The sequence below is a fragment of the Colius striatus genome, chromosome 2 (assembly GCF_028858725.1).
Source record: "Colius striatus isolate bColStr4 chromosome 2, bColStr4.1.hap1, whole genome shotgun sequence".
NCBI lineage: Eukaryota > Metazoa > Chordata > Aves > Coliiformes > Coliidae > Colius > Colius striatus.
Window position 1 is genome coordinate 47,588,756 of NC_084760.1, and position 24,603 is coordinate 47,613,358.

General features: G+C 46.3%; 1 protein-coding gene across 12 annotated transcripts in view; it reads left to right on the plus strand.

Annotated features, from left to right (window-relative positions):
- Positions 1-24,603, plus strand: part of DTNB (dystrobrevin beta) — a 227,257-nt gene that overhangs the window by 165,549 nt on the left and 37,105 nt on the right. For 7 of the 12 annotated variants that reach the window (XM_061990290.1, XM_061990286.1, XM_061990291.1 and 4 more), the window contains one exon: positions 3,601-3,621. The exons of 3 other annotated variants lie outside the window; for them this stretch is intronic. In XM_061990290.1, coding sequence (XP_061846274.1) covers positions 3,601-3,621 — 21 coding nt within the window. Of the gene's footprint in view, positions 1-3,600; positions 3,622-3,996; positions 4,074-24,603 lie in introns of those variants that run through there. 2 more of the 12 variants (XM_061990294.1, XM_061990297.1) reach the window with 2 other exon arrangements.

Sequence of the window (24,603 nt, forward strand, 5' to 3'; positions counted from 1 at the left end):
ATATTTGGAAGGATGTAGTTGTTCTCTCATGGTCTGTTGTTTTTTTTGTATCGAGTGTCGTTCCAGATCTTACTGCCGATATCTGTTGATATTCCTGTTGGGAGATTTCTGTTGCTGTCCCTCAGCACCTCAGCTACACAGCTTTGCAATAGCTCCAGGGATGGAGACTCCACCACCTCCCTGGGCAGCCTGGGACAGGGACTAACAACCCTCTCAGGGAAAAAGTTCTTCCTCAGCTCCAATATAAAGCCCCTCTCCTGCAACTTCAGGCCATTTCCTCTTGTCCTGTCATTCATTACTGAGGAGAAGGGAACCACCTACGCCCCAGGCACAAGGGAGCTGCAGAGAGTGATGAGGTCTCCCCTCAGGCTCCTCTTCTCCAGGCTGAACACCCCCAGGGCCCTCAGCCCCTCCCCAGCACACTTGTGCTCCAGCCCCTTCCCCAGCTCCGCTGCCCGGCTCTGGACACGCTGCGGCCCCTCAGTGTCCCTCTGGCAGTGAGGGGCCCAACACTGAGCACAGCACTCGAGCTGCGGCCTCACCAGGGCCCAGCACGGGGACAGTCACTTCCTTGGTCCTGCACGTTCTTCAGCTCTTCACTAATGCTGTCATTGTTATCTTCTGCTGTGTTGTCAGCACTTGTGAGACCTCAGCTGTAGCTGTATCTGTACAGGTGAGCTCATTAGTGCCAGACAGCATTCTTTGGACAGGCGCTCACCTATGTGCCTGCTGACGTGCCTTTGGATGCACGAGCACTTTCCCAAACCATCTCCAGCCACCACTTGAAGGTCATCAGATGCCCAGACCTGTTCCCAGAGGACAGTTTGGATAAGACCACCCCATCAGAGTTGATAAGGGATTTTAACAGTTTGGGATGTGTGCAAATGATGTGGACAACGGTTGCACAATTCCATTTAATGGAATTTAATTTAATTACATTAGGATGCTGGAGCATGTCCAGAGATGGGCACAAAGCTGGGGGAGAGTCTGGAGCACAAGTCTACTGGGAAGGAGCTGAGGGCCCTGGGGGTGTTCAGCCTGGAGAAGAGGAACTTGAGGGGAGACATGGTCACTCTCAACGCTCCCTGACAGGAGGTTATGACTGGGAGGTGAGTGCCGGTCTCTGCTCCCAAGTAACAAGTGACAGAAGAAGAGGAGATGGCCTCAAGTTGTACCAAGGGAGGTTTAGATTGGAGGTGAGGAAGAACTTTTTCCCTGAGAGGGTTGTCAGCCCCTGTCCCAGGCTGCCCAGGGAGCTGGGGAGTCCCCATCCCTGGAGCTATTGCAAAGCCGTGTAGCTGAGGTGCTGAGGGACATGGGTTAGTGGTGGGCTTGGCACTGTGAGGGGAGGGGTTGGACTCAATGATTTTAAAGATCTTTTCCAACTTAATTTAAAGATCTTTTCCAACTGAAATGATTCTAGAATTCCATCATTTAAGTCTGTAGTTCCTGAGTTTTCAGGGTTACTGCAGTGACCACCATAGGGCTCCCCATTGACTGCCAGCCTCCCATCCTCCTGGCTGCTCTGGGAGCAAATCAGGCCCCTTGCACACCAGATGCAGCCTGTCCATCTGGGCTGGGCAGTGGCCAGTGACCTGTCAGTACTATTATCCATGACTTTCTTCCATTTTTTGTCTTCTTACCCTCATCAAGGCCGTTGACTTAGCTTCCCTGGTTTTCCTGAAGTCTCCTCTAATCAGCCAGTGCCATTAGCTCGCACTCTTCTAATAAGTAGTCTGCAGTGATGCTTGTCTGTCTTCTTGCAGGGCTTTTGCTTTGAGCTACACGGATGTTCAGCAGACATATCCCATTTCACTTTTTCCATTTCCTCAGTGGTAATTTCCTTACTAGCTGATTTGATGATTTATCTAATAGTTGCTCAGTCCTTCTAGCAAAGCTCTGTGCCTCTCGAGATTTTTTTTCACATCTGTAGTTAATGCTAAAGCCTCGTTTTTCAAACTAACAACTTTTCTGTAGAGTACAGATCATTGAAGATATTTTCTCTGACTTGTCTCACCATCTGGCCCTGTGAGTCCCAGTGCTTGTAGGAGGAACAACTGGAAACATGTGGGAGTATGGAGAGGGTAGCACTGGCCTCCGTGCATTGATCCTTGTTTGAGTGGAACCATACTCCACATCTGCTACATCGATGTCTAAATACACACCTGAAAGAACCCCAAGTCTTGAGAGAAAAAAACAAAAGCATATGCGGAGAAACGCAGAATTCTCTGCATCTGCTCCCAGATATCTCTGGAGTGCCCTGAGTGTGCAGTCAGGAAAATGCCTTTTAGTACAGTGGTCAGTGAGAAGAAGCTGCTCGAAATTAAGGAAGAGGACTAATCCTGCTCAGATGGGAAATAAATGAGGGAAAGTCAATAAATGGGTTCATGGATTTCAAGGCCTGAAGGAGCTTTTACTCCATGAATTTTAATTACGTGACCTGAATTTCTGAGAACTGCTCACCATTGGTCCCATTGCCCTCTGCATTGACAGTCCCTGTAAAGCCACTGCCAGGGGAAACACACACTGTTACTCAAAAAAAAAAAAGCTGTAATTGCTGTTTCTGAATAGAGTCACCCAGGCCCTACTGCCAGACTGCCTTTTCATGCCCAGTATTGCCACACACACCATAGCTGCTGTGCTCCTCCACACAACCAAGTCTGCAAGACAGGAGCCCGCAGGACTTAATGGCTGCTACACACATGAGGCCAAAATCCATGTCAGTTTCTGAATTATGAAAGAAGATCTGACTGTGCGATATTTAGCTCCTTCTTAGGAACACTCGGTTACTTGAAGTCAGAATGTGACCCCCACTGGTCCCAGCGTGCGCTTCATTGCTCCAAAAGAGGAAAATTCATCCATATGTTGCCTACTTTTGGTAGTGATCCATACTGACAAACATCCCCTCGCAACGAAGGAATTGTTTTCCCTGCATCTTTGTCCTTATTCTGCATCTTTGATGCTTTTTCCTCCCAGTTTTTCCTCTCCCATTGCAGACGTGGTTGCCAACTGTACATTAACTTGTCCCTTGGAATCAGATCTGCTGAGGTGTCTGTGCCTGGTGGGAATGGGCACCCTCTGACCAAAATGGTAATGCTTTCTCTCTCGAGTTGTGACACTTTGAGTCTCTGTGATGGCAGATTTGTGCACAAAGGGAACCAAGTGCCCTGCAGTGGTTGTACACTCCAGATGGTATTTCCAGATTTTAGAGAATGGTAGCCTGATATTTCTCACCTTGAGGACAGCTAGAGAAGGATTTGTGAGTCCAAGGTAGGAAGAGAAGGTGGTAAAGGTTCTGCATAAAAGATATCCATTGGGTATTCTATCCTATGTCCAGATATCCATACTGTGATATCCATCCCAGGTATTTACCAACACTCAAGATCATTTTAGACAAGAGCCTTCTTTTGGGAATGGAACAAAGGACCCGTTTTCTTTCCCACCAGGGCTGTTGTGCCTCAGTCCCTGTTTCCTTTGGTGTTTCTACAGTTTGCTTCCATTGGATCTGTTTTGTGTTTTGTGTATGTACATTCCCTTTTCATATGATAATTAATCTATCCCTTTTCTCTCTTCACCTTTTTCCTTTGCCAACATTTATAGGAAGAAGAGCAAAAGCAGGCAGTAAGTTGACTTCACTTTGTAGGTGATCTAACTCTTTTTTCTTTATGCATGAAAATGATTTTTTGTTAATTGACTTGTATGCAAATAAACCATGGGAATGTGGGGTCTTTCTCACTTGTAAATTTGAAAGCAGCCTTCATCGGTTTCCAGTAGAGCATGTTTCTGTGTATGTCCTTAAAGTTGTTCCTCTCTCCCTTTCAAATTAACTTGATTGCCATGGGTACACAATCAGTGGCTGTACTGATTAGGTTTTTATAGAATTGTGCATGACCATCCAGGGTTGAAAATGTAGATTCTCAGCTGGCTCCATACTTTATTTTATTGGAGAGTCTTTGGAGTATTTTACATGCTAAGAAAGCTTTCTTGTCTCTTCAGGAATCCTTTAATTTGCTTCCTTGCCACATACAAGTCCACGCATGAAAACTAATTAATGACTTTGTATTCTGGGCATGGATCCATATCATTCAGTCATGATATAGTCTCCTTGAATTAGTCCCAGTGTGCTCATTGTAAACAGGATGAGTAAACTAACAAGAGACGTGAACGCATTTGCTTTGTTACTGATTTTCATTTTCTCTGCCCACCTATTAAAATCTGGCTCCTGTGTTAATTTCGGAATCCACTCCAGAGGGAGCCCTTTTGCTTTTCTCAGAAACAGACAGATGTTCCATGTCTCCTCTCCAGCAGAACACGTTTTCAGCGTTTGCAAACCTGCTTTTCTTTATACACAAAGCTTTCATGGAGATTAATGCTATGTTTGCCGTTGTTGGGGTTTTTTTTAACATGTTGTTTATACCCAAATTGGATATTGGATACACAAACTGGAAATTCTGACAACTTATTTTTTGTAAGGAAATATGTATTTCTGGGTAACTCTATTGCTGAAAACGCGTCGGTTCTGCATGTGCTGAAATTGGTTTTCGGAGACTGCCGAATGGCCTTTCATTAAGGTTCTCTCATCAATTTCAAAAGAAGATAGTGGTAAGTGTGCATCTTCTGTTGGAGCCCAGTTCATGCTGCCAGTGAAAATTTATCCCTGGGTTTGCTAAGGCACCTTGCAGTAATTCTTTGGCTCAATGAAGGGACCAGATTGCAGCATGTGGCAGTGATCTTCAAGAAATTTCCTGGAGGAAGGAAAACAACCTAGACACCACCATCCCTGTCCTCCAACTTCTAACTATGCAAGTGGAATCCTGGATCGTATGCCATTCTGTTACCCAGTATCATTGCTAGGAATAATCCTCTGTGTGGAAATGTGACATTATATTAGCTCCTTTTTCCCCTCCAGTGTTGTTCATCTGGAACAGGTCTAGAAAAAGGGTAAATATAAGACCAAAGGAATAACTTGCCCAATTTTGCCTCCCTTTTTTCACTGGAATGCTGAGGTAGTAAGAGGATGAGAGAGCCCAAACTGAAAGCTAAAATAATGTCAACACATTGACATTCTGTGCAGTCCCATTCTCATTGTGATGAATGAGCCAAAAAAAAAAGGATTTGAAACTCGAGAAGGGAGATTTAGACTAACCAAAGGAGGACACTTTACCGATCTATGGGAATTGAAACTATATCCTTACATTTGCATAGGTAGAAGTAGCTTGAAATGCTCTCATCTTAACTCTGACAATGCAGCCTGAAAAAGATGAGAATCCCAGGATACAATGCTCCACTTGGCTGAGAAGCACACAAAAATCACAGAATAGCTGAGGCAGAAGGGCAGCTCTGGAGATCATCCAGTCCACCCCCATCCTCAAAGCAGGGGCAGCTAGAAAAGGCTGCTCAGAATTTTCTGCTCCTTTTCTTTCCCGATTCCTTTCCAGCCAGTTGTCCTCCAGAGTGCTTTTGATGTACAAGGTTACTTCTTCCCAGGAACAGGTCTTTGCACCCTATGTTGGACGTGATGAGATCGCTATCTGCTGCTATCTCCAGCATTTCAAGGTCCCTCTGAATAGCAGTAGAACCATCCAGTGTATCAAACACTCCTCCCAGTTTTGTGCTGATTGCACATTTGTTTAGAGTGCATGCTGTTCTATTATGTAGACCATTACTGTTAAACAGTAAAGAGTAGTGGCTCTAATGTCAAACCTTGAGGCACACCGCTGGTGGTTGACCTCCAGCTTGACTTCATGTGTCTGATAACCCTTCACATCACACGCTGCATTGGCGATCTGCACTCTTCTGGAAGGGAGGTAATGACATTGCACCAGCTCGATGTCCAGAAGAACTCAATGGACCATACACTGGCTTCCAGGTGTCTTCAGGACCTCATGGTCATCCAGATTCTCTCAATAACAGAAATACTTGAATAAAGGGCTGAATATCTCTGAGGGTGTGAGTTGAAGAAATACAACCAACTGAAGAACCTTATTATCAAACATCCCACTGTCCTCTAGAGCCTCTACCAGTTTTGCTGGCTCTAGAGTTGCATCTTCCCTCTACACATGTATAAACCCCTAGGTTTATACCTAGGAAAGGGTATCAATCTAGTGTGTGCTCAGCCAGCCCCATCCTTCTGTCCACAGGCATGCATCTTGGAAAAATAAGCTAGAGAAAAAGAGCCTAGTCTGGTTAGAAGTTAGAGGAGAAGAGGTAAGCCTCAGTCTACAGACCAGTCTAAGAAGAGCAGAACCATGTGTGAGGAAAAATATGGAGCACCATCTGAGTCCCGTGGAAGAGAACACCGAAGTGTCTTAGTGATCTAAAGTGGCAATCCTGTCAACCCTTGATGAGATGGATTGATTATGTGTTGGCAACATAAATTCACATGAAGGGTTAAGGTAAATAACTGGCAGAGAAACAGCCACTGATACAGGACTGGCAGCACATCAAGAGCAGTAGCACCAGCATCCATGTTAGGAATTTCTGATTTGTCCTTAGTGCCAAGGCTGGAAGTCCTATTCTGTCTTCTCCATATTGCTAATAAGATTCAGAGAGATGGGTCAAAGAGGATCAGTTTTCTTGGCTAGGTTCAAGCAAGTTGCTTGGCAAGCAGAAGAGGCTTTCTGAACAAAAAGCCATCTTGTTTGTTCTGCATTTAGCCAAATATAGTGTATTCCAGGAGCTGAAGGTGTCTGGGTTGGCGAGGCCATTTCCAATGATGTTACTGTCACCATGAGCCAGAATTCCACCCAGTGCAGCAGGACACTTAACCTGATGGGGTAGCTTGTTCATGTATTGGCAGTCAGAGTGTCTAAACATTGAGTAGAGATCTTTGCTCCTGGGAGGCTAGTAAGAAGTTACTTGGCTTCCAAGGTTGCCACAAGGTGCCTACAGAAAACTGTGATGACTGACTTACATCTGAGAGACTAAAATTCAGTCATAAAAATGTCCTCAGAGGGTCTGACACTACCGTGTTTCTTGGCCAGTCTGTAAGGAATTTGTGTCAGGAGAGAGCCATTATTTCTGACCCTAGTATTTACAGGAAAGTCCAATAGTATCTGTGTCCCATGTTCAGAGCTGATCTCTTACCAAGTTGTTGAAAGTTTCATTGTTGTAATGTCTTTCCCTTTGTAGGACTGCCCCTGGAATCCGTGGGGCCAGTCCTGGTCCCACCCTTGAGGAACCCCCATTGTGTAAAGATACTATTCCAGTCATGGAGTATTAAGCCACATGGTATTCATAGTCCACCACACTGTTCTCTACTACTGCTAAGATTGTTGCATCCCAGCTAATAAAATAAAGATCTTTGCCAGCATAGACCCTAATTTACAACAGGACCATTTTCACGTCACAGCTGGTGAGAGACTTGAATAATCTGCTAAATATTAAAACCTCTTTGTTTTATAGTCAAATGAACAGCCATTGAAGCTGTACTATTTGATATTCAGAAGGATATTCAAGGAATTCACAAAGATGTACATCACATGGATGATGTCTTTGGTGTGTAGTACAATCCACACAACAAATCCAGAAGAGCATCAAGCACTCATCCTCCCAACACCAGAGAACCCCTCTAATGCCAAACAGACACAGAAATGGCTTCACAGCAGAGGAGGTCACATGGGAGTGTTTAAACACTGGAATGGAAATTTTTCTTTTCAGAAGATGGTGGGAACCATGAATCACGGCAGAGCAGAGTGGGCTCATGAATTTCAAGGGTATGTTACCAATCACAAAAAGTGGACACACTCTCACCCAACTGATTTTGTGAAGTCATGGAAATCATGAGGGACTTGCTTCTTAACTGTAGGCACAGATGTAGCTTGGACCAGCCAGCTTGAATAAAGATGGTAGGGATAAGTTAATGCAGCTGGCATGCTACTTCAGAAACAGGTGCTGCAAGTTAATCAATTGGGCCCTGGGTGATCTCATGGGCAGAAGCAGCATATAAGGAGGTAGCTAGCAAAGGAAGGGTGGCTTTGAGTCAGCTCTGGTGGTTGTACTATGTTGCCCCTGTATGTCTCTGCACGTGCATTACTTAGACCCTCTACGTCTTTGAGTGATTATTGCCTGCACAACAGCAACACTTAACCCCACAGAGAGGCAGTGAGAAGTTCCTGTTTTCCTCCTGTCATTCAGGTTCAGTGTATAGATGACACCTTTCAGCCAGCTTGAGAAGTGCAAGGGCAGCAGTGCACATACCTTGAATGAGGTGGACCTTCTTAACCAATGGCTATAGCAAAGCTGAGGTGAGACAACCAGTTCAGGTGATACCTACATCCATTCTCAAGAGATGCAGAAATCTATGAGTGAGGAATTGCTAACCTTGAAGAACCCTCTAACCAGAAGTCTCATCGTGTTGGTATCCAAACCTAAGCCTGCTGTTTGGTTCTTCATTTTGGCATCAGCCAAAGGTCCTGTATGCCTCTCTGGAGAGGATCTCTGATGCACATCTGGGTGACCCTCACTATCATGTCCTGATGAATTTCAATGAAACTATGAAGAATTCCTCCTAATGCTTCAACCTAGCAAGCCAGTTTCCTGCCCTGCATGGCCTTGTTGGGCTGCAGGGTGTGCCTTTGATCTCCATGGAGTATTAGCAACCTCTCAGCATTCATTAGTCCACATCTGGATTACTTTCTTGGAAGCTTTCTTGGATTTCTTTTCTTGGAAGTTCTGATGGGTCACACTGTCCTACAGTAAGAGGCAAATCCCTGAAAATTGGCTGATGGCCAAGCCCACAGAGTGGTGCGGAATGGAGTTAAATCCAGTTGATTACCATCACCAGTGGTGTTCCCCAGGGCTCAATGTTGGGACCTTATCTGTTTAGCAGCTTTGTCAATGATCTGGATGAGGGGATCAAGGGCACCTTCAGTCAGTTTGCAGATAACTGGAGGCATGTGGCCAGTGGCGTTCCACAGGGATCAGTTCTGGGCCCAGTCTTATTCAAATTCCTCATCAACAACCTGAATGAGAGGACAGAGTGTACCCTCAGTAAGTTCTGATGACACCAAACTGGGAGGACTGGCTGATTCACCAGAGACTGTGCTGCCATTCAGCCAGATCTCAACCGACTTCAGAGATGAGCAGAGAGGAACCTCATGAGGTTCACCAAGGGCAAGTGTTGAGTCCTGCACCTTGAGAGAAACAACCCTCTGCACCAGGAAAGGATGTGGGACCTGGGGCTGTTCAGCTTGGACAGGAGGTGACTGAGGGAGGATCTGATGAATACTTACAAGTATTTAAAAGGTGGATGTCAAGAGGATGGGGTGACATTTTTTTCTGTAGTGTCCAGTGATGGTAACGGACAAAAGCTGGAACATAAAAAGTTCCACTTAAGGAAAAACTTCTTTACTGTATGGGTGACAGCACTGGAACAAGCTGCCCAGGGAGGCTGTGGAGTCTCCTTCTGTGGAGTTTTTCAAAACCCACCTGGATGCGTTCCTGAGTGACCTGATCTAGGCAGACCTGCTTAAGCAGAGGGGTTGGACTAGATGATCTGAAGAGGTCCCTTCCAATCCCTACCACTCTGATTCTGTGATTCTATGACACGAAGCTGTGTGGGAGCATAGATGTGTATGAGGGCAGGAAGGCTCTTCAGAGAGCCCTGACCAGGCTGGAGCGATGGGCCAAGGGCAATGGGATGAGGTTTAACAAGGCCAAGGGCTGGGTCCTGCCCTTGGGCCACAGCAACCCCTGGCATCGCTCCAAGCTGGGGCAAAGGGGCTGGAAAGCTGCCGGCAGGGAAAGGGCCTGGGGGGTTGATGCCAATGGCTGAAGATGAGGCAGCAGCGTGCCCAGGTGGGCAAGAAGGCCAGTGGCACCCTGGCTTGTATCAGCAGTGGTGTGGCAGCAGGCCCAGGGCAGTGGCCGTCCCCTGTGCTGGGCCCTGGTGAGGCCGCAGCTCGAGTGCTGTGCTCAGTGTTGGGCCCCTCACTGCCAGAGGGACACTGAGGGGCCGCAGCGTGTCCAGAGCCGGGCAGCGGAGCTGGGGAAGGGGCTGGAGCACAAGTGTGCTGGGGAGGGGCTGAGGGCCCTGGGGGTGTTCAGCCTGGACAAGAGGAAACTGAGGAGAGACATCATCACTCTCTGCAACTCCCTGACAGGAGGTTGTGACTGGGAGGTAAGGAAGGATCTCTGCTCCTTAGCTACAAGTGACAGAACAAGAGGAAATGGCCTTAAGTTACCCCAGGGAAGGTTTAAATGGGAGCTGAGGAAGAATTTTTTCCATGAGAAGGTTGTGAGACCCTGTGCCAGGCTGCCCAGGGAGGTGGTGGAATCCCCATCCCTGGAGCTATTGTAAAGCTGTATACTTGAGGTGCTGAGGGACATGGGTTAGTGGTGGGCTTGGCAGTGAGAGGGGAGAGGTGGGACTCAAGGAGCTTAAAGGTCTTTTCAGACCAAAACAGTTCCTTGATTCTACGTTTCTAATGTGGTGATGCTTCCTATCACAGTGAGAGGAATGCACTGCAATGTAGACTGAGGTGTGAATCTGATATCTGCAGACGACCTGGTTTCTGTCTGAAGAGAAATAAAACCCCTCTCCCCACTCTGACAGAGCATTAGTGAGCTCCTTTGGGCTCTAGCATCCCTCCCTTACGCCTTTTGCCATCTGTGCCGAGCTCAGCGGACAAAGCTAAGAGGATTGAGCATGGCTCTGTCAGCGGCAGAGGAAAGTGGGTTGCTGCTTTTCTGATGCTGTGTCTGTGGGACTGCGGAGGCCAAACACTGCAAAAGTCTGCCAGAGCTGTCCCTATGAAATGCAGAGCTGCAGTGACTGTGTCTGGGACTTTGCACAAACCTGCTGCTGCTGGAGGGTAGCAATGAAGAGGTGCAAGAGTCTCTCCTGAGGCTCAGCTGGGGACTTGATGGCCTGATGCTTTCAGTCCTTAGGGGATCTGCTCATTCTGTCCAGTTTTGGAGGGTACACAAGCAACCTAAGGGAGTAAGACCTGTCAAACCCCAACAGCAGAGAGCTCTTAGATGTTTTTAATCCTGAATTGCAGTAACCAGAGGTACTTTCCAAAACAGCAGTTGACAAAGTACTCGGGGAGGAGTGTGGTTTTTCCTGTGCTCCCGCTGTCCCATGACGAGGTAACAGCTCTAAGGCAGATGGTTTCTGCAGTTCCACTCCATTCATGCCTTCCCTGAATCGCATTCCTCTGTACTTAATCACGGATTGGATTGCACAGCTAGAAACAGGCAGGAGTTTGTTCAGTTTCTTGTCTTCCAAGTCCTGCCTTCACTGAGAAAGACACATGTGCCAAGTTCCAACTCCTAAGCCGCTACCATTTTTAACAAAGCTCTGGGCAAAGGCATTGCAGCTACACTTGTTTTTGACTTTGGGGGAAAAGTACACTTATTCCTTCCAATGTGCTTCAAAACCAGCTGAAGGGTTTGGTTTTATTTTCTAAACAGATCCTTGGTTGAGAGGCTGCCCAGTGTGAAACTTTTACTGTTTTTATCTTCTAGAGGTTTCTGTTAATTTGCATATTTATTTTGTTTGAATGAGTGTTACTTGTGAAAAGAGGATTAGAAAATCTAGAGTTTTAGAACATCTACACAAAGACACGCAGTACTCGGCACGCAGCAGTTCCTCTGGATTTATTGTGGGTGCCTCTAAGGAGAGTCAAGGCTTGGTCGTGTGCCATGGGTGCTCAGAGGGGCTCCAAGAGCCCCAAGTGCTTATTTCTGTATTTGGCATATTCTTCCCTTCCTTCTGCTGTCCCAATTTGATGGTCATAAATTTGAAACACAGCGGCTGCAGTAGAGCAGCGTCCTTGCCATGAGTCAATGTCACTGAAGGAGTCAGAGGGACATCCTATCCCGAGAGGCCCTCTGCCCTGGGAAGTTGGAGGTGAGAGGCACAGCTTTGGAGGGAGCTCGTATTTAGGAAAGCGTGGGATCTATACTGTAGTGCCTATTTTGTAGGTCTCTTTGGATTGGTAAAGTACAACCAGTTCTCCCTTATTTCTGGAGCAGACCCTGAGGTGCCCCAGGCACCAGAACAACCCAGGTCTTGCAATGGTGGTGCAGAGGTAGCCTCACGTCCTAGCACCGTGCCAACCTCCCTCATGCAGGTCCAGCACACATCCTGATTCCAGCAGATCTGGTCAGGTGCTCCTGGACTCCTCTGGGTCTCAGGAGCTGCTTTAGCATCTGCATAGCCTAGTAACAGAGGGATAGCTCAACTATCACAGTGTGCTCCAGCAAATAAGTGTGGTGATTGGGGGAACTGCTGCAGAAACCATGGCATTGCTCAAACTTAGCCTGGATCTGACCTGCTGGGACTAATAATCCTATTGAACCTCAGCTGCTCTCAGCAGAAACACAGGCAGCACCCAGGGAGCCCAGCACCAGGATACCCAGGCTGGACCCAGCTAGAGTGAATCCAAGAGCATCTATTGACAGGGTCACCTTGTCATGACCAAGCAGTAGCTGGCACGCAAGAGCATCATGTCTTCAAGCCTAAACTTAACTTAGATGTAGAGTTGCTTGGGAGCAGCGCTTGAGCTAACAACCACCACCAGACCTGAGCTGTCCCTGCGTCTTTGACATGAACAAGTTGTAGTCTGGATGTTGCCCCAGAGACCACAGAGTAAGACCATTTGAGAGGTCTGAGCATGGGCTGTCAGTTGGGGGTATTTCACCAGTCACTTCTATCAGAAATTTCACTTTTTGGCAGTTTAGTACTATTTTATTTGTCAAATGTGCAGGGTTCAGCTTTACAATAAGTTGTCTGTGACAGCAAAGCCAGCTGGAAACATTCCTTTTCTTGTGCCAGTATTTGCTGCTCCAGCAGTGATGTTTGTGCAGTTTTTGAGGGGCCATGCTACAAATTAGAGCACTGAAATTGTCCTACTTAAAACCAGCATCCCTAGAAAAAAGGTGAAGCCAGGAGCTCATGTAACTACACGTTCTTTGACCACCTTCTTTGAGAAATACCAATCCAAACGGGAAGAGGCTGGATGCAGTGTCTTAAACTGGTCTTTTTGTGGCAATTGTTGAAGCTCCTGGGCAGAAAGTAGGTAGTGAGCACGTGTGACTCGGGGAGGGAGCAGCAGCAGTGACACAGTAAGGTATGTGTGTGCCTCTTTGGAGCCATAAGAGAAAAGGGTAGTTTGTGCAAGGGCAGATCAGAAAGAAGGTTATAAAGATGGACGAGCAATGTTTCTCCATGTCAGTGGTTGTTTAGAACTATGAATTCAGTGCTTAGGCTTATCCTATACATATTTCATCAGCCACCATTAAAGAACTCATATGCAGGTCAGAGTGGGGATTTTTTGTTGAAGATGTTTTCACCCTATGTGGGTATTTCTGTCCTTTGACAGTTGTTCATGAGAATTCACTGTGGCATGTTGGTGGTATTTTTCATTTCAGGTAGGTGTTTCCACCAAAGCATTTGTCATTGTTACATTTGTGTAGAGATATTTGTGAGCCTATAGATGTTGTGTTTCCATTGTGAAGATATCATTAAGGTCTCCTACGGGGATTTGCATTTGTCTTGGCAAGATGTAATTTTCCTTGATGTCTGTTTAGTCCCTAAGAAGTGTGATTGTGGCGATGAGTTTGGAAAGACTGAAAGCTGGAAGATGTAATTCTGGACTCGTTTATTTCACCATATTTTCTTTGAACATGGGTTGTATCTGGCTAAATGGTTATCCTTATCGAGTCCAGAGTGGGAAATATTTATCCCTACTGGATTTCGTAGCCATCTAAACCAGTGTTTTCTTCACTACCTGCTGTAGTATGTAAGTAAGCTGAAGTAAGCACAGACGGTGCGCTCACACTCCTCCTTCAGGACGCGATCCAGAGGAACGCGTAATTCTCTGCAGTTACTAATTCCTTCTGTTGGGCTGTAGCTCTGGGTTGGCACCGAAATGCAACTGATTGATGCCATAAATAGTGGATATGCTTAGTTTTTCCATAGTGTTTTAAGCAAGCTGCATAGCCATACATTTTCACATCACTCTTCATTAAATTGTGTGTCCATTTCCAAGACAGGGAAAACTGATGTTTTTTTAGACATATAAGACTATCCAGCAAGATGTTGATGAAATTCAAATGAGAGCTGTTGCCTGTATCTTGGCTGTCACTCGTAGGAAGGATTGCTTCTTGTAGACAATCATGGAAAATATGGCAGAAGCCCATGTTGCAGCTGCAGATGCTGTAACTTCTTCCTGAAGGATTCCTGCTCTACACCTTGCAGGAGGAGCAGCCACAGCACTTCCCTGCAGACGTTCAGGAGGAGGGAAGGTGCATAATGCTGTTAATCCTCAGTAACTCAATTGCAGCAAAATTAATATTAAGTGTGTTTCTGTGTGTGCATGTGTAATACTTTCCCTCCTATCATTATCCAAGCCTAGAAGGGTAATCAAAGCCACATGAAGGACATCTGGATCCAGTGTTGGTTTATATGGCACCTGGCCCTTATTAATAGTAATGAGGAAATGGCAGTTTGGGATTTCTTGACCTCACATGAAATTCATTTCACTGGGCAAAGGTTGCTAACAGATGGCAGTAATTTGGGGCTCATTTCATCATGTGTTACACAGACTTTATTGCTCCATTTTGGCCCTTTCCTTTGTAAGGAGCTATCCCTTTTTCCACCTCATCTCTTTAATAGGGTTGTCTTTTTCAAAGGGAGTCCTGAAACATCTTGTTAAAGCATGTTATATGCAGTGCAAGGGTTTAGGTATGGTCTGATACAACAAAATGATCCCTCTGAGTATAAATCACTCTTTTACTAACTGTGTTGTAAACTTTTATCTTTTTGAAGTTGGTAGTTTTTTCTGGGTTATTGGCTGCTCTCCAATTTGTTCTTTATTTCCCCAGCCCACAAATACACTTTTGCACTCTGACTTTGAGCAAATGAAAGAGCTATGAGAAGTCACAACTCTGTAACTGTCAACACAACCCTCTATCCTAAACCAGTGTTTGTGTCACCAAAGTCTCATTTCATAACGTACCCCAGGGATACCCTGGGGAGCTGCATGCCAGCAAGCCTTGTTTTGAGCAGCATGTAACACCTGTGTGATTTTATCTAGGTAGACCGGGTTTAGCAGGGAGATTGGACTAGATGAGCTCTAGATGTCTCTTCCAACCACCACCGTTCTATGATTCAAGAGAAAAAAATTGCATTTTGGTGTCTACCTCACTGTCATTGCATTTGGTGTTCACAGAATCATAAAATATTGGTTGTTAGCAGGGCCCTCCAAGGTTCATCCAGCCCAAGCCCCTGCTCAGGCAGGTTCCCCTCCATCAGGGGGCACAGGAACATGTCCAGGTGGCTTTGGAAACCTCCAGAGAAGGAGCTTCCATACCCTCCCTGGGCAGCCTGGGCCAGGGCTCCCTCACCTCAACACCAAACAACTTTCTCTTCCTGTGCCAGTGGCACTTGCTGGGTTCCAGCTTGTGGCCATTACCCCTTGTAACTGGCCACCACAGAAGAAAGCATCATCCCATCCTCCTGACATCTACCTTTTAAATACTTGCCTTAATAAAGTGCCCTCTTAGTCTTCTTTTTTCTAGGCTAAGCAAACCCAAACAGTTGCCAAATGGGACTGTTTGTGGTGCCCCTAAAAGGGTAAAACCTGGAGCTGTGTGTTTTGCTTTACTTTTTTGGAGGTTTTTTGTAGTTACTTGAAGCAAGATAACGAAACCTCAAAAATACAGATGCAGCACTGTCCAGTATTAAAGAAATGTTATGAACTCAAGGCCTTGGAAATTATGAGGTTCAGTATTTGTTACTCAGATGTTACGTTAGCCGTTAGTGATAGCTTCCTCTTGCATAGTGATGGCTGCTGCACTGTAACAACACTTATTTACATCCTAGCTATCAAAAAAAGCAAAATCATTCACATAGTCAAACTCTGGTGTAAAGATTACACTGTACTGCAGAAATGGGAAAAGAACCCCACCATACCTGGAATCAATTTATCTATAGTGCTAGATCAAAATAGTCTTACCTAAGAGCCTGATTGTATGAAATATCAGTTCCAGCTGCAGATTTAGCCTTTCATGATTCTTTCAGACTGAAACCTTTTGAGGGTTTTATTTATCAAAGTGAAATGAAAGTTGTTCTAACTACTAAAATCCATCATGTAATCCAAATTGGGATTAGAGAGAAATGCTTGTATTGTATTTGTGATTTAGTCTGACTACTGTAAATATCCCTACAATTTTGTAAGCTTAAAGCAGATGTGCTTAAATCCACAGGGAATTAAAACAGCAGAGAAACAGAAAATCTCAGTATTTTAACTAATGTCATTTAGGAAAACCCCTGCTCACGTGAATATTCATTTTCTTTTCTCTGAACCTTTGTTGAAATAAATTCACCAAGTGGAGATGAGGGAGATGCTTGTTTTAAGAAAGACCTCAATTCCAGTAGCCTCCTGGGACTGAAAGCAATGAAAGAAGCAGCGCACCCATGGTCTGGTCAAACCCAGTTGCCTGCACTCGTTTGAAAACATCATCAAAACTTGAGACTTCTCGCAAACTCAGTTCTCCTGTGTTTAATCCTGTGTTTCTTACAACACTGACGAGTTCATCAGAATAAATGAAATACAGGATTCCTGGAGATCTACATCTCATAAGTCAGGTTACACCGTTACAGAGGCTCTTGGCACCCACGTGTGTCCAGGTGTCAGGTCTGCTCTATCTTTGCCTGGTTGGAGCGGCTGTGACAGCCTCAGTCAGCACTGCCCTCTTGGCGAGGTCACATTGCCAAATTCTTAGCTCCAATTATTTCTCTCAAAGATTTCTGCAATCTTTCTTCTCCATTGATGGACAGCTTCAGTGGTTGGCTTTGATCTGTTTAAGCTGGATACTAACCATCAGATATCTTTAGAATATCCCTTTACACACCCCACTCCCTAAGTGTAGGGGACTGGAAAAGTCTGCACCCTAAACCTCCCGCTTCTGGTACTGACTGATCACAACAATTTCATCATCTTGGTATCAAGAATCTTCACTATCAGTTTCAGATCTGGAGTCTTGCTTTCATTGCCAAGAATGGTACCACCGACAGTATGTCCCTCATGACATTAGGAGCTACCTCGTGGGATCATCATCTCCTTTGACCGTAGGAGTAGCCTCTGTCATAGGCCATCAGGAAGAAACAGACAGGAGTTCTGAGCTCCATCACATTCAGTCTCCCTGTCAGGGAAGCCACGGCCAAAACAGTTGGTAGGTTTATAGCACAATTACTTGCTGTGGTTATACATGATAAGAGATCAGGCCTGATGTCTAAAAAGACTTTCCCAGCTCTGTACTACCCTAAAAAACAGCAGGTGACTGAAGATGATTAGAAGAATTCATGAGGTTTAGATACCCTATTGATACTGGCCCTGGTCATCAACAGTGAATTTCTTAAGGCATTTGGTAATGGGATGTAATGGCTTTCAACCCCATTCATTTGGTGAGAGACTGAAGCTAAGGCTGTTTGCCAGGATTTGTGTGTCTTATCCCATCCCCATTCTCAGATGTGTCAGTACCACAGAGACACCCCCTTGCTGAAGGGCACCTGTATAGGCTGATGACTACAATGCCCAAGTTCCTGTGTCCCCATCTGCAAGCTGCCAGACCGCAATAGCTGAGCCCAGCTTTAATTGAAATTGGAGCTAGCCTGGAGAAAAGCAGGCTGAGGGGAGACATGATCACTCTGTACAACTACCGGAAAGGAAGTTATAGTGAGGTGAGAGTCAGTCTCTGCTCTCAAGTCACAAGCGACAGGACAAAAGGAAATGGCCTGAAGTTGCCCCAGGGGAGGTTTAGATTGGAGCTGAGGAAGAACTTGTTCCCTGAGAGGGTTGTCAGCCCCTGTCCCAGGCTGCCCAGGGACGCAGTGGAGTCCCCATCCCTGGAGCTGTTGCAAAGCTGTGTAGCTGAGGTGCTGAGGGACATGGGTCAGTGGTGGGCTTGGCACTGAGGGGAGGGGTTGGACTCAAGAAGGTCTTTTCTAGTGATTCTGTGATTCCATTTTTCATTTCCTCTTAAAACTCTGAAGTGGTTATGAGGAGTGCAGGGGAACTCTCAAGGCAGCTGGATCTGACAGCAAGAGGCGTTTCTGAAACCATGAGTAGCATGGAACAATGATGTAGCACATCAAGTCTGCAAGCACTGGGTTTCCTCAGAAAAGGGAAAATGGGGAAAAGTCTATCTCTTTAAGGAGCTATTGTTTATGGGGTGAGCTGTGTATGCTGCCTCCATCGTCCCTGCCCCTGCTGATCCTGCAGGCCATTGGCTCAGCCCAGGCAGCAACCGCTTCGGCAGCATCGTAGGCAACTGCTGCTCTACCCACAGGGTAAAAAACAGAACACAGCAGAGATCATCAGTCCGTGTCATCTGCAACGGTGCATGCTGCTCAGCTGACAGCCCTGTGAATTTGATGCTGTTTTTGTCAACCATCTGAGAATGAGAGAGCATGAAATTTAAGAAACTTCACTGCTCTGCCCTTGGCATCAGACATGAAGGGGCAGAGGCCATTGCATGTGCCTCCCATAACCATTTGTGTGCCAGTCTGTGCTTCTCATGAACCTCCTTCTCTCAAGTGATGCTTCTTATGTGAACTTGTTACAAAACAGCATATGCTTGTTGCTGTAGATCGATGACAGTTTTTGTTGCCGATGCTTTTTTCTTTCAAAGAAGAAAGAAAGTTGGGATTTTTTTTTCGGATGCTTGACCCAAGAAGACACTTAAAAACAAGGTGCTTCAGTCTCAAGTTCAGGATGGTAACACTCACTGTGTTTCCTACTGTCCTCCAACTCCAAATGATACAGCTAGATTAAGCCCTATTCTTACTTTCCTATGTAAGCTCCTGGAAAATACAAGGAACAGAACATATTATCATCAGAGGAAACAAAATCTACAGGGACTTGTCTGCTCTCGATCAGCAAGAAATTTCCTATCAGAAGCATAACGTTCAAATTTTACCCCAGTCATCAGTAGACGTTCTGTGCACAGAGCACGGGGTGAAAGAGCAGCACACACACTGTGCTTGGTACCAACAGCTAAGTGATCAGCCTGGGAGTTTTCCCTCAGAAAACACCATCCAGAGAGGGAGGAGAGAAGCTGTTCAGACTGTTCCTTGAGCCTCGCTCTCTTACAATTACAGGACTAAGCTTCTCAGATTATCTCCATTTTGTGGCTATTTGCAGCTCACTGAAGGACACCAGCATCACATCAGAGGCTCTGTGATGCCTCTGTGTCCCTGTGTTATTAATTAGCTTGTGAGCCACTCCTTCCAAAGATCAAAGGAGCTTTACCAGAACACCAGGGGCTTGCTTTTAAAAACATGCCTCCAGCAGCTGGAAGGCGATGGAGCAACCTCCTGCCTTTTGCTGAACGTGCAGTCCTTGATTTGAGTCACAGCAAGCTTGAGGAGAACAGTTCCATCTCAGATTCACATAGCAGCTGATGCTTCTCCTGTCCATCTAGAGTGGGTTCTGCTTCCTCCAATTTCTCTTAGATGTAGTAAAGCTTTCAGTTTTTACTAAAGATGTAAGTCCAGTTTACTATTTGTCTGCCCAGGACAGCATGCTCATGGGATTCACAGTGCCCTACACTCAGAAAGAAGGAGCCAGTGCTCATCCTGCCCTCACAGAGGCTATTGAACCAGAGGGATCCTGTGAGCATCCTTTCCATTTCTCATTTTCTAAGCCAACAGCTAACATGAGCACCTGACCTGTGCCAAGGAGCAGAGGGAGCCCAGCTTTGTGCCCACTTCTAGGGAGTAGAGACGGAGCAGATTCATCGTTGGCACATAACTGGGAGGACTGGCTGATTCACCAGAGGCTGTGCTGCCATTCAGCCAGATCTGGACAGGCTGAGAGTGGGGCAGAGAGGAACCTCCTAGGGTTCAGCAAGAGCAAGTGCAGAGTCCTGCACCTGGAGAGAAACAACCCCTCTGCACCAGGACAGGCTGGGGGTGACCTGCTGGAGAGCAGCTCTGCAGAGTGCTGGTGGGCAGCAAATAAACACGAGCAGCAATGTGCTCTCATGGGCAAGAAAGCCAATGGCATCCTGGGGGGCATGAAGAAGAGTGGGCAGCAGGTGGAGGGAGGTTCTCCTCTGCCTCTGCTCTGCCCTGGTGAGGCCTCATCTGGAGTCCTGTGTCCAGTTCTGGGCTCCACAGCTCAAGAGGGACAAGGAACTGCTGGAGAGAGGCCAGCACAGGGCTACGAAGATGCTGAGGGGACTGGAACAGCTCTGTAAGGAGGAAGGGCTGCAGGACCTGGGACTGTTCAGCCTGGAGAAGAGAAGGCTGAGGGGACCCTTCATCAACACTTAGAAGTATCTAAAAGCTGGATGTCAAGAGAGGATGGGGCTAGTATTTGTTGTGTGGTGGCCAGTGCCAGGACAAGGGGTAACAGGCAGAAGCTAGAACGCAGCAAGTGCCAGTGGCACAGGAGGAGAAACTTGTTTGGTGTTGAGGTGAGGGAGCCCTGGCCCAGGCTGCCCAGGGAGGGTGTGGAGGCTCCTTCTCGGGAGGTTTCCAAACCCGCGTGGACACGTTCCTGTGCCCCCTGATGGAGGGGACCCTACTTGGACAGGGGCTTGGGCTGGATGAGCTCTGTGGGACTGTTCTCACTCCTACCATACAGGGATTCTGTGAAAAGATTCCCCCTGTCTTGTGCATAAGTGGTGCCCAACACCCACCCTGAGTGCCACCCTTTCAAAGTGGCACTTTTAGTAGGTCAGTAACTATCCTGTCTTCATCCCTTGGTGTGCTGCCTGCCCTCCATGCAGCAGCCAGTGTGGCTCTGCTCCCCCAGGCACTGAGGATCACTAATAGTGCTGGGCAGGGGTGAAGAGGAAGAGAAATGAGTTTCTTACTGCCAGCACAGTGTGACTTGGCAGTGTTACTGGCTCACTCCTCTGTCATCTCCATGCGCTTTTCTGCTCTGTGTGGGCCATTGACTATGGAATCATACACTGAGGGGGAACTTTTTACACAGATCATTTTAGAGAAGTTTTGCATTTGTAAAATGTTTGCAGCATCCTCGCACGACGACTAATCTGCTTTTGTTATTGCTCTTTTTAAAAGCCAAATATGTTAAAAAACAATGACAAATCCTGGAGAATGTTATAGGTAGCACACTTCAGGAAAGTAGTGAAAGTTGCTAAGTAACCAACTGCTCCTTACCTATGAAAATTTATAAGACCATGCTTCATCAAAGACTGTAGAAATGGCTAGTTAAGGCTGCTTAAGCCTTCCATTTTTCTGCATAAAGCATAGATAGATGGATCCAAACAACTACAAATCTCATCACAGCACAGCAGGTTTTTTTTCTCAATCCCAAAATAAATACTCATTGATAAGCACAGTCTTCCTGAAATGAGTTGAAAAAGTGTACTTTGATCAGAAACTCATCATGTCCCATTAGCCATGAACTATGCTTTCCTCAAACTATATTCCTCATTGTGTTATATCCTTCTCATCCAACACTTCATTTGTCTTTTAGTCTATTTTAACCGCTTTACAGTCATGAAAATGTTTAGATACAGAAATCAAATCCTGGACATTTTCTTATTATTCAGTGGTTAGATTTCAGTTTCTGGAGAGTAAAATCTGTATTTCTGTATCCTTGAAAAGGATGTATTTATTATGTTAGTCCATGTTTAGTGAACCTGACATCTTCCTAATAATCTTTCTTTTTAGTGTTTTGGCTGTGTCAATCAGCTGTATATAAACATCACCATCATTCAGCAAACTCACCTCATTTGGAAGAAGTCCAGAGACTCGATCAGCCACTCACTCAAAGAGTGAGACTGATGGTGGTAGCTTCAGTGGCAACACGGCCCATGAGTTCTTAGGCTAGTTCATTTTTTTGTCCGAGTTGCTCTCTTCATGGAAGTCATGTTTCCTAAAAGAGTTTGTGGCCAAAGAGGTTTTCTTATGTTCTTGTGGCAAGGAAGCTCCACATTTGATGCTTGTCTTTCAAAAGGAGCATTCTGGACAGGAGAGAGGAGACAAATCATTCTGTAGGAACAAGACAGAATGAAAAAAAAGCCTGGAGAAAAGCTCAGTACCCTCAGCCACCACAGCAGCAGTGACTGCAAGGGGATGCTGTAGGGTACTCTCCCTGCTGAGTTCCATGGCATGGAGCAATTCGTGGTCCTGCACACATGCCTTCAGAGCAAGTCCTTGTGCTGGACCACAGGAGCATCACTGTAGTATCTGCAGGATGTTCTTGGGTGGTTGAACCCTCTGAGGCATTGCAAGAGAAGGAGCTTAGGACCGATACTCAGCATCTGGCAATTTCTAGGCCCTTTATCCTCTCATGCAATATTTCTAGTTTGATGTCAATGCAGCCCATCATCTCTCTGTATCTTGGAGAAATGTGAGTTGGTCCTCCTTGTATTCTCATTAGCCAGGGAGAGGAGCACCGTGAGCGTGCCTAATTCCTGGAAGAGGAAAGTAGTATTTGCCATCTATAACCATTTTCACTGAAAATGACCTGTGCTGTGACTCTCTGAGGACTTAGGTCTTTAGTCTTATGTCTCAGGACTCAGTACAAACACTGAAGCCATCAGAGACCGTGAAGGTTGGGAATTTCCATCTTTCTCTCAGTAATGATGCCAGTGCTTCTCAAAGACCACAAGCTGTATTCCCAGCTGCTAAGTTTAGCTGATAAAGCTGATGTTCATGTCACTCTTAGTGTATGAAAAACTAAGCATGACCCATCAGTGTCTGTTGACAGCCCAGAAAGCCAACCCTGCCCTGGGTTGCATCCCCGGCAGCGTGGGCAGCAGGGCGAGGGAGGGGATTCTGCCCCTCTGCTCCACTCTGAGGAGACCCCCCTGCAGTGCTGCCTCTAGCTCTGGGCACCAACAGCACAGGGACACAGAGATGCTGGAGCGAGTCCAGAGGAGGCCATGGAGATGATGCGAGGGCTGGAGCCCCTCTGCTGTGGAGACAGACTGGGAGAGTTGGGGGTGTTCAGCCTGCAGAAGAGAAGGATCCGGGGAGACCTTCCAGCAGCCTCCAGTCCCTAAAGGGGCTGACAAGAAAGGCTGAGAAGGACTTTGTGCCAGGGCCTGGAGAGACAGGACAAAGGGGAGTGGCTCCAAAGTGACAGAGAGGAGACTGAGATGAGCTTTTGGGAAGAAGTTCTTCCAAGCTGTGAGGCCCTGGCACAGGTTTCCCAGAGAGACTGTGGCTGCCCCATCCCTGTCAGTGTTCAAGGGCAGGTTGGATGGGGCTTGGAGCAGCCTGGTCTGGTGGAAGGTGTTCTTGAACGTGACAAGGGGGATGGAACGAGATTAGCTTTAGTGTCCCTTTGCACACAAACCGTTTTATGCTTTGACGATTCTGTGAGTCTGCAGTCAGTGGTCCTCTAAAGAGCAAGTGAGAGGCTGGACCAACCTCCTGCTCTGAATAGTTTCTGGAGGATATCTTCTCTCCCCTCATTGACTTCAGCATGATCTCAGGAGGTTGGTCCCACTGAGCAAAACTAGACTTGGCCAAAACCTCTGCCTCCCCCAGTGCTCAACACAGTTTCTGTTCTCAGTCTGTTGACAACTAATTTTCATCTCTGCTCTGATTTTTGAAACATAAAAGTTTTACAGTGGAAGAGTGGGTGAAAAAGCAAAAACTTTGGGCACAGTTTTTGGGAAGACCAGAGGAGCACATGGTTCTTCTTAGTCACCATTCATAGACTGTAGAAGTCGTCTCCAGACCTTGATACTGATGCCTGTGCTCCAGTTACGTGAACAGAGGCTACTTCACCAGCATCAACTTCTTACAGTTTTCATTACATAAAGCTTCACATAAAGCCCCAAAAGGTAGTATTTGAAGCCTGTTCACGATGACCGTCAGCCAAAGCAGAGTCACGTTTCGTTATTTCATGTCTTGACTGTTTGAGCCCAAGCAGGCATGATAACCTTCCCAATTCAACTCCCCTTTGTCAATGCTGTTGGTTGCAGACAGAGTGCTCATCTCTCCCAGGAATAATGCATCGTATTTTCACATCCCAGGCAGCTCCTGGTCACTGCTCTGCAAGTAGCATATCTCATGGCCTTCATGTGCTCCACGCTCGTGCTGGCCTGAGTGCCTCTGCTTCAGGGCCAACCCTGGAGCACGGATGTGTGGCTTCAGCCTGTATTTCTAAATTAACGATGCCTGTTTCAGCCATTTCCACACAGGGCACAACACAGGGCTCCGCTGTTTTGGCAGTGGGTTAGGCTGCAGCAACACCTGCATTGGCAGCGTTCGTCACCAGCACAGAACTTCCCCAGCACAGTCTCCAGCGTCCTTGAAGACTACATAAAATATTGGGAGAGTGTTCCAGGAAATGATGGAAGCCATGAAGAATTTCAATATTTTCTGTCCTCACCCACATTCTGGTTTCACTGGCTACTTTTTTCCAACAAGCTCAAACCTTGAGCCATGTTTTTTAAGGTCCTGCAAAGAACCTTGAGTGCTCTGTTGCTTTTACACTCCCTCTCTGACATGACAGCCACGGATTTAAACACCAGATGAACGACCTTGTAAATCCATCCACTATTTTCTCCCCTGATTTCAGCATCTTAAGCCATATCATTAATTAACAATTAATTCTCAGGCACAGTTAGTAATTGTTTCCATCACCACCCCACATCAGT